The following is a 10646-nucleotide window of genomic DNA, read 5'->3' on the forward strand; positions in this document are numbered from 1 at the left end:
TTCCGATGACAGGCTTGCAGTGCTTCATAAAACCGAGTCTCACGGAGGATGTCAAGGAAAGTCTTGGTTTCCTCGTAGCCCCAGTGCACACCTGCCATTCAAGGATAAAGTTCAAAGAAACAAGGTGTCTGAAGCCTCTATACATTACAAAATATAAGAAGTACAAGAAAACAAATCCCATTCCCTGGAACTATCATATGCCTGGGAATAAGGTTTGCAAGAAATGAGAAGGTCTATATAAAATAACTATAATATTATATTGAAAGACATAAAAGAACTAGAAAGAATGGAGAGACACTATGTTTCTGGATAGGAAGATTCAAGTTGTACAGATATCAATTGTCAAATGAATCTATAAAGTCAAAATCCCAATAGGATTTTAAAATTAAAATTGATGAACTGATTTCAAAGTTTACTTGGTAGAATAAAAATGCAGCCCCCCAAATCTGCCATTGCTATGGTTCTTAAGGATTTAGCTGTCTGTCTTTTAAAAATTGTTAGGAATAATGGGCTAGGACACCCAGCAGGAACTTTTCCTCCAAATTCCCTATCATTTCTTTAGCCCGTCTTCTTTGAACAGCAGAACTATGTCCAGAGTAGTTTTTGATGTTACTGAGTCCTCTACTTTGAGATGAAACCATCTGTAAGACAGGCAGATGTCCTGCTTTTATAGCAGAATTAAGCTTTTCAGGATATGTCTGAAGACAGTTTGTTAAACATGCTTTTTGGGTGTTTTATAATCTGTAGTAGGAAAGTCTTTTCTGTCCTCCATCTTACTGGGTGGTCTCTTTCAGTCATATCATTGGATTCCATATTTGAAACCACCTACCCTCATGTCTATGGATTTCCAGAATGATGAATACCTGTATAATGCATTTTCCCATCTTTTTCCTGAGACCTGTTTGTTTTGAATAGATACAGTCATGAGTACAGTCTCAGATCTCCCAGCCTGGTTTATTTTTCCATTCCACCTAAGAACTTATCATCTTTTCATAAAGTGGAGTACAGAAACATTACTAATAACTGTGACACCAGGCAGTGCTTTATTGCATTTTAGCATCTGCAGAATGCCTTCATCTACATTATCTCATTTAACACTAACAACTACCCTCATATTCTTAGCTATATTTTAGACAGAAAACTGAAGCTCAAAGTAGTTATATGATATGTCAGCTGTCATATAGCTACTAATTGGTGGTTTAGTTCTGCATGTCCCAGGCCCCAAATTTCAACACCATCTTTCTTTTGCATAGTATCTTTTTTTTATCCTTTTAATTTCAATATCTCTGAATATTGTTTGAGATGTATCTCTTGTGGTTCTGGGTTTTTGAGCATAAGCCACCCATTCTCCTTGCTTTGGCCCTGCAATAAGCCTTTCTCTGCTTCAAAAAAAAAAAAAAAAAAGATGTATCTCTTGTAAGCAATATAGTTTTAAAAAATATATCTGATAATCTTAGACTTTTAAATTTGTAATTAATGATATATTTGGATTTACATCTATCATCTTACTGATTTTTTTCCATTTAATGCATCTACTTTGTGATTCTTCTTTTCCTTTCTTGTCTTCTCTTTGAATTTCTTTTTTTTTAATTCTTTTTTTGTTGTTGTTGTTAGTTACATATTCCTTTATGGACTATCCTTGATAGTATAATAACGTATCCTTGACTGTTACAATCTAATACAATTGACTGCATTGTAACAATTCTCAGATAATGTTAGATCCTTAGAACCCAGGACTCCATTTGTCTTCCTTCCACAGACCCCAAATACTCAAAATTCATGCTGTGCTCTAACCCAAGAAAGAACCCTTCATGGCTGTTACTCAGACTGCACTGGGGGTAACAAAACACCTGGGAGTACTTTCAGTTATATGGCCAATTACAGTGATGAGTGGCAAGGTGTGCGTGACAGAATTCCCTGGGTTTGGTCACTTCTGGTCTACTCCTTTTTCCACAAGACCACATCATCCAATTTCAAACCAGAAAAAAAAAAAGCACCATTCTTACCACTCAGGTTTTGAAATAAGACAGGAGCACCACGAAGCTCAGACTTCTGGATAAACTCAACACCCATTTCATCACCATCAGATTCTTCTGTGGCTTCTTCCTCCTCCACCAAATTGATCTGTTCTTTAGCATTGATACCAATTCTCTTTAGTCTGGGGAGAGACAGAATCTCCTTTGGCTTATCCGTGGATGTAGTATGAGCTGCAGGGTTCAACAAAACATCCATGTCCTCAAAGAAGGCACAGGGTTCTAGCACATGGCCATTTCTCACTTTTCGATAACTCTTCTGTAGACTTTTGAACTTGGTCCGACACTGCTCTGGTGTTCGGAGGAAGCCACATTCTCGCAACCATTCAGCTACAGCACCATATACTTGGCTGTTTCGGGGACAGGCCTGAAGTGTTTCATAAAAGCGAGACTCTTTGAGAATTGCAAGAAAAGTCTTAGTTTCCTCGTAACTCCAATGCACGCCTGCTATTTTTTCATCTTCCAGACCCCACTGCTGCTGCTCTCTCCGTGTTTTCCCTGCATTCCTTGCAGGGGTCTGAATAGCATGAACTGACTTTTCCTTGATATAGTTGCTTCGTAGGACATTCCTCTTATTAGAGGATTGTAGACCTATTGTCCATGGCTCCTTTCTTTGCTCCAACTGTGCCATCTTGTTAGCTGTAGACACTGTGTTTCCTAGAGTAAGAGAAATATATTTCATGCTAGAGAGATCATCACTGCATGCCCCAATCTCCTGCTGTAGTATGCTCTCCTGGAATACTTGTTCACACCTACCCTTAAAGGTCTTGTTCAGTTCCTTCTCTAAAGTCTTCCTCAATCACGATCATGCACACTAGTTTCTTACACGAGTTATTTGGCACAATCATCTACTAACTTAGACTACCGTTTCACTTCTCATATATGTACCACTTCCTTCCCCAGCTAGTTCTTAAAGGAAAACTTTTAAGGGTAAGAAGCACGTATTTCATTACCTTCAATTCCCTCTCAGTATCTAACATTGTGTTAGGTTCACAGCGTGCTCCTATGAACCAGTATTCGTTACTTATAAAGTGTGCTTACACCTGCTCCCCACATCCCCTCACTCCCCCACTCAACACACACATACACACACTAGGGCTATGGGAGATGAGAAGTCAAGAACTTTTGGAGACATTCTGGCAAAGTTAATGGGAAAGAGATGTAAGAATAGGAAAGTAACTTAATTTTTTACTTTACAATATGGTGGAGATCAACATGTCTTAAATTGGAATCCGAGCTCCACCACTTTACTTTCTGACCAGGGGAAGTTTCTTAATCTCTCTGAGCCTCAGTTTCCTAGGAAATAATATAATCTATTCAACAAGGTGCTAGGAATAGTAAATAAAGGATCATCTGTAAAGCGTCCAATGCCTAATAAGTATGTAATAACATTTAGTTTCCTTCTATAGAAAACACACATAGGAGCTTCACAGAATTCTCCTAGGGAGGCAGCATCAAATTAAATCCTTGCTGAAAGAACCCTGGGGATGGAGATTTGCTCTTCACTTTCACATGAGAGAAGTAAGTGTAGGGACAATGAAAGTTCAAACATCTACCAGGACCAGGCAGGCAAAGTAAAGGAGTGAGGTGGCTGGAGTGAGAGCCCTGGCATTTTAGCACGAGCTCTTCCACTCAGCTGTGGTCAATGGCTGCTGTGAGAGAAGGTGGGCCCATTGTGCCTGACGTTTGATTTTTTTAAGAGATACTGGAAATCCAGATTTATAAACTAATTTTATATTAAAATTCTGTGCAAGGCCCAAATATGTTTGTAGGCTAGACTCATAAGCCTTTAGTTTACAATCTATGATAAAAGACCGAGCCAGGTGTCTGTGGGCCTGGGCCTTTCCATATGTAATTATTATACATGGAGGCACTGGGCTAAATCTGAATGTCCACAGTATGGTCTCTAACCCACTCATGGCAGATTTTACTAAGACCTCTAATTCATCATTTTACTAGGTCTGGATGCTGTGTGATCCAAGGGAACACTAGGAAACAGCTATTGTGTAGGCAACTTGCCATGTGGCCATCTTTCACTGGCTCCTGTAACAACACCAACAGCAATGACTACCGAGATAACCACACAGGTCTTTGAAGGATGAATGATCAGTGATGAAGTGCAGAGACCCTAAGTAAAAGTTAAAATCAAGGGTCCTGGGACTTCCCTGGCAGTTCAGTGGTTAAGACTCTGCATTTCCACTGCAGGGGGAGCAAGTTTGATCCCTGTTCGGGGAACTAAGATCCCACATGCTGTGTGGTGTGACCAAAAAATTTAAAAAAAATAATAATAATAAAAATAAAATAAAATCAAGGGTCCTACTGTTTTGGGAAGAGTGCTTTGTTACTGGTGTGTCATCTTAAGTTGATCATTTTTTTAAACTGCTTTAATTACTTTCTGATTATAAACAATTGTCAGTTTATCTTTATTCATTCAGTTTGACATGGCCTATTTTGTAATCTCTGTATTTCAGGGTCTAGATGTATTGTTGTCCAACAGAACTTTCTTTGATGATGATGTTCTATAACTGTGCTGTCCAATACAGCTATTGAATACCTTAAATGTAGCTATTGCCACTGAGGAACTGAATTTTAAACTTTATTTAATTTTAATTAATTTTATAAATTTAAATTTAAATAGCCACATGTAGCTAGTGGCTACTCTATTAGACAACAAAGGTTTATAGTATCTATAGTGTGTATTGGTGCACATTTTAGGCCTATAATTTTATTTATAAGTAATCTCTGACTTGTAGCTTACATATGAATGAACCATATTTAGCCCTACTGTTAAAGCAGATGATATAGCTCTTCAAAAGTTTGCTTGTAAAATTACATTTCAGTGGTTATGTGTGCCTGTAAAAATTTGTGCTATTTAAAAAATTCACAACACGCTATCAAGGTTGTTGTACTGAAATTACTTTTTTCCTTCTGTTTATAAGATTTCCATCCACTCAATGAATATTTGCTGGGCACCACCCATATGTCAGGCTCTGTGCACAGTGTTGGGGTTACTATGGGTTAAACAAAAACAAATCCTAAAAGACCTTATGACTTTACGGAATTTTTAGTCTAGTGGATGTAGATAAGTTTATATTTCAATAATATGACAATCATATATAAATCACCCCAATGTTTTAATCACTAAATTATAAGAATGTATAAAAATCTATAATATAAATTGGAAGAAAGGAATGAGTGAGGTATGAGAACATGGTATGCTAGAGGCCAAAAATGACTAGACAACCCATGGAGGTCCTTAAAGTGATAACACTTATAACTATTTTATCATCGGTAGAAGTGAATATATTAGAAATCCCCAAATCTTTTATTTGAAAAGGTATAGAATCCTTACCCAGGGAGACCATGTTCCCAATACTCTCCTTTCTAATATGCCGGTAGAGGTCTCTGTGAGCAGGAATCTGACGCACACTCTTTTTGTAGGAAAAACCTCTTGCCATGTGGTCATCTTTCACTGGTCCCTGTAACACACTAACAGTAATGACTACCAAGATAACCACATGGGGTTTTGAAGCATGAATGATCATGGATGAAGCACAGAAAGGCCCTAAATAAAAATTAAAATCAAACAACCAAGTGTATATTATGTGCCAAATGAAGCAGAAGGTACTATAAAGAATCATAAGAGATGACCCGGCAAGGAATCCCATTACTCAGATGGCTGGGTGCAGTCTCTTCTGGAAAAGGAGCAAGGGGGAAAAGGTCTCTTGGAGGGAGTATAAAAGTTTGAGGAAATCATTGTGACTGAACATCCTAGGAAGTTAGGCTAGAGAGAACAATTACAATTTACCTGGGACCCAACAGGAACTCGTGTGGCTGTTACTTCCTGATCTATGGTGTTCCATTCATCAGCAGGAGCAGGAACCCAGGGAGAAGGCCGAGCTGTAAGAAGAGAAAGAAACCATTAGTGTCGTTGGCTCTGCCATTTTATTCATTCTGCTTCTCCTTTTATGAAATGAGCACGTATAAAAAACTGACAAATATAAATTGTTCATTTTCTCAATGAATTCAGAACAATGCCCCAAACCACGGTACCCTAAAGCAGGGCTCACAAACACAAATGCTTTTAGGGAGTAAGCAGGTAAAGGACATCATGAAAGGGGAGAGGTACGGACTGTGGGGAACTGGAGAGCACATGTCCCACTGAAAGGGTACACCTAGTATTCAGCTCCAGCTGATGCTTCATTGTGAGATTATTGCCCTGGCACAGAGCTTCTAACTTTTTAAAATTTTATTTATTTTATCTTTGGCTGTGTTGGGTCTTCATTGCTGTGAGTGGGCTTTTGCCAGGTGCAGCGAGTGGGGGCTACTCTTCTTTGCAGTGTGTGGGCTTTTCATTGTGGTGGCTTCTCTTGTGGAGCACGGGCTCTAGGCATGCAGACTTCAGTAGTTGTGGTGCGTGGGCTCAGTAGCTGTGGCTCTCGGGCTCTAGAACGCAGGCTCAGTAGTTGTGGCGCATGGGCTTAGTTGCTCTGCGGCATGTGGGATCTTCCTGGGCCAGGGCTAGAACCCATGTGCCCTGCACTGGCAGGCAGATTCTTAACCACTACACCACCAGGGAAGCCCCAGAGCTTCTAACTTTTTCAAGAGAAGCCAGAAAGCAGGACTTTTATGTATAATCTCAAGTCTTAAACCTTGAGAACTAAAAACAAACAAACAAAACCCCCAAACCAGAAACTCCTTGTAGGTGAAACAAAACAATCTGATTTGGCATGTGAGTTACCAGTTCGCCATCTCTAGCACAAATTAATTCCCTATGAGTGAATACTGTCCTAAAAAATGTTAGCATATACAGATCCATAGTACTGAACACTACAGGCAAATATACCCCCAGAAAGGTGGAAGGAAGATATATAAGCTTACATAGTATAAGGCAGTCTGTGGTCTAACTTATACTATAGAATTCACTATCTAGGAAAACTTTAAGAGTAAATATTACTGTGACCAAGAACTCAAAAGCTTGATCTACCACTTTCTATGGAATCAAACTGAATCACTTCCTTAGAAATACATTATTCCCTTAGGCACACATGGCTGAAATCCTACCTCTTCTTTTAGAAGGAATTCACCTTTCTGAGATATCTATCCCTCAGATTTTCTGTCCTCCTTACCCCCAGTAAGGACCTCAACAGAACAAACCACCTTACTTTAGGAATTCCTTATCACCTGAGATGGCAAAATCCAGAAACACCATGAATTTATCAGGTAAAGTAACTGACAGCATCTAATCCATGTGAACAAGGGAACTTTGATGCTGATGAACAAACACTGAAAAATCCAGAAACCATTAATATTTGCAATGCATTCTATCATAATATGAATTTCAGGAGGAATAAGGAGGTGGGGTCCGAAGTGGTGAATCTTGCCTCTTGATGAGGGGTTCTGTAAGTCAGACAGATTTGAAGTTTAAAAATAATCATACCATTATGGAAGAAAGGAAACTAACATTTATTGAGCACTATTATGCACTGACCCTTTTTATGATGCCTCCTTTAATCTATGCTAACAACCTTAGTATTTTCCTTTTACAGATGACAGAATGGAAAGTTTGAGAAGTTTAGTAACTTGACCAAGACCACACAGATAAAGAATGGCAGAGGTAGGTTTTGAACGCATACTGTCTACCTCTAAAGCCTAATTTCTTAATCTCTATGCATTAATAGACAGAGATTAATTAATATTACTTGCCCGAGATAACATAGGGAGGGGGCAGAGAAAGGATATAAACCCATGTCTTTCTACTGTAGGTTCAGTGATCTTTCCATTCTTCTCTTTAAGCCTGACACCATGCTGCAGAGGATGGAGAGATCACTGTGGACTGGGAAGGGCAGGGTCTTCATTTCCTTGTATTTGACTTGATTCATTAACATCTAGGGCAGATATGAACACCAGTTGTCTCTCCTCTATGAAGTCTTATTGTTTATCCCTCTCATAAGCCACTTCTGTGATGCCTTACTGTCAGTCACTTTTTGAAAATAAATCTCATTTCCTCTTCCAAACAGTTTTTCCAAGTTGCATATAGTCAGCCAAGAACACACACACTTATACATGCAGCAGGACTAAAAACCACAAGCTGATTGTAGGATGGAGATTCTTAAATAACACTATGAGAACTTAAGGCCAGTCTGGGCAATCTATGTTTTCTCAGATTCCATCTTTAAGATCCCTTTTACTTATGTCACACATATTCCCAAGTCTTGAAGCTAATGAAGTCTTTCTCCCCAATATTCAATTTACTTTCAAATATGTATTGAGGGGACGTTACGCTGAACAAGTCACAGTGTTACGGCTACAAAACAAATCTGCCATGGTCTCTGCACTGGGCATGCTCTGAGTTCTTCTTACCATTCTTGGGTAAGGGCCGAAGCTCTCTCTTTTGGTTCAGCTGCTCCTGGTGTCCTGAGTGGAGGCTTTCAGCTCCCTCCAGAGACATCACTCTGGGTTGGGTCTCCACCTGCTGTGGCTGAAAGTTTGCCACCTCCCATGCTGCTCCAAGTGGGACTTGCTTCTCTGAGTACACAGGACTGCTAACCTGGGAAATAAAGTCAGTGCCATAATGGGAAAAGGGAGTTAAAGAGGGCTAGATCAGGGCCAAATTCCCCCAAGAAAGATATCAAAGAAGGATAGAAGATGTGAGAAGGGATGAAAATTTCACTCCATTCCCTATGGGACCTCTGAGGGCATCAGGATAATTAGTATTGTCCAGAAGTCTGGGCATAAGGGAATAGGAGAGTGCTCTTTATTAGTATACAGAGGGGCAAAATCTCTTAGGAGTGAAATACAGAGCCTCCCTGTTATCAGACTAGACATTATTTGAGTCCTCATATCTATCAGGTTCACTGAGAAATGAAACACTAATTAATTCAGTAGTGCACTGAAAACTTAGAAAATTAATCTTGACATCTAGTGTCTATTTCTGACCAACACAGCAACTTGCTAATAGTCAGATCTTTACACACATCCTGTGCAAGGTGAAAGTGCAAATCTTGCAGGATTTCATGAGGTTACTGAAAGCGCTGTTGAAAAACAATTAGAAGAGCATGCAAAGCCACTGACAAATAAGGATCAGCAATTAAAATGAAGAAGAGTGACAAGAATGATGACATTGAGGGCACTTCAGAAGACACGGATTGCAATATTAAAGGATTACAAGAGGCCCTGGGGTAACTGATAAAGTCCTTTCTTTCCTTTTTGGGTGGGGGGCAGGGCAAAATAGCCCTCTTTAGGATCAAGCTACAAAAGTAAAATCCTGTGAAGCATAATGTACTGTTCTCTCATATAATTTTTGGGGGAAACGTTACACAAAGACTTAAAACAAATACTTAGATGCATAATGTTTAGTGTCATTTGCAAGATAATAGTTCAACCAAAGCTTTTTTTCTATTTAATATGAAATTCTGATCCCTTTTAAGTAGATTCCCTTTAAAGGTCTTTCATTATTACCATTTATCCTTCCATAATTTGCATTTCCTGCAATGCATCCCTTGCCCATCTTCCTTTCCACCCCCTTCTTGCTAAATACAAAAATCTGGAAAATCCTCTCTCACCTGCTGTCTTAGTCTTCCAGTCTCTTTCTCCAAATGTATTACCAGGGCCACCGCCTCCTCTCCACTTTCTGGACACTGCTTCTGTGCCCACGCCTGAATCTTCTCAGGTAAAATGGTGAGAAACTGCTCAATCACCAGCAGCTCCAGGATCTGTTCCTTGGAACGCATTTCTGGCTTCAGCCACCGGCAGCAAAGTTCCCAGAGTTTACTGAAAGCTTCATGGGGTCCGGTCACATCCTCATAACAGAATTGCCTGAAGCACTTGCGAGAAGTCTCGGACTCAGAGCCGTCCGATCCTTCCAGAATGGGCTGCGATGCCCACTCGGGCTCCTTTTCCACCTTCATTATTAGGCATCCCTCAACCTCCAGGGGCGCGTCGATCTGAGGGTCCAGGGATGCAGCCATGCTCTAAGCCGGGGGTCAACCTCACGTCTAGCTCAAAGGAGACTCGAAGAAACCAAACCTTCGAGAGCTCCCTGCTAATGTTTTTGGAAGTGTGGGAAGGCAGGGAAGTGAAAACGGCAGTGTCAGCAGGAACAGGGTACCCTAGGCTGATTAATCAAATCTATCCTAGGCCCTTGAAAAGGTGAACATGTACCCTAAGGTCCAAGAACTCAGCCTCTTCTCCCAACAAGATGTGTCCCCGCGTTGTGGTTTTCCAGGGTGCATCTTTTAGTGCAATGTCGGAAAGAGCAACGCTAGAGGACTGGGAGAAAATCAAGGGGACCGCGGACAGGAGGGCGGGGGCGGACAGCCGGGCCGGGAGGGGGTGTGTCAGACACCCGGGTAAGGGCCCGGGGGAGGGGAGGCCCCCGAGTGGGTGGGGCCGGATGCGTAGGCCCCGCCCGGCCCCGGGTTCGAGGCTCGGGGCACGGCAGCGCGCCCAGGCCGCTGCGGGTGGCTGGTGGGGGCCGACGTTATCCGAGGCCAGCGCCCGGCTCTTCTGGCCCAAGGTGGCCCGGGCCGTCCTCAGGAAACCTCCACACGCTGAGGAAAGCCGCGAAGCGGTCCTGTCCCTAAGGGGAGAGAAGCCGCGGGGACCAAACAA

The 10646-nt window shown here is 41.1% G+C and overlaps 1 protein-coding gene across 1 annotated transcript in view; it reads right to left on the minus strand.

Annotated features, from left to right (window-relative positions):
• The window catches only part of ZKSCAN2 (zinc finger with KRAB and SCAN domains 2), a 13680-nt gene extending 3677 nt beyond the window's left edge, over positions 1-10003 (minus strand). The window contains exons 1-6 of the mRNA XM_007450004.1: positions 9599-10003; positions 8397-8583; positions 5842-5933; positions 5386-5512; positions 2007-2690; positions 6-91 (exon numbers count right to left, since the gene is read on the minus strand). Coding sequence (XP_007450066.1) covers positions 6-91; positions 2007-2690; positions 5386-5512; positions 5842-5933; positions 8397-8583; positions 9599-10003 — 1581 coding nt within the window. The remainder of the gene's footprint in view (positions 1-5; positions 92-2006; positions 2691-5385; positions 5513-5841; positions 5934-8396; positions 8584-9598) is intronic.
• Positions 10004-10646: the final 643 nt, after the last annotated feature.

The sequence above is a fragment of the Lipotes vexillifer genome, unplaced genomic scaffold (genome assembly GCF_000442215.2).
Source record: "Lipotes vexillifer unplaced genomic scaffold, Lipotes_vexillifer_v1.1 scaffold811, whole genome shotgun sequence".
Taxonomy (NCBI): Eukaryota; Metazoa; Chordata; class Mammalia; order Artiodactyla; family Lipotidae; genus Lipotes; species Lipotes vexillifer.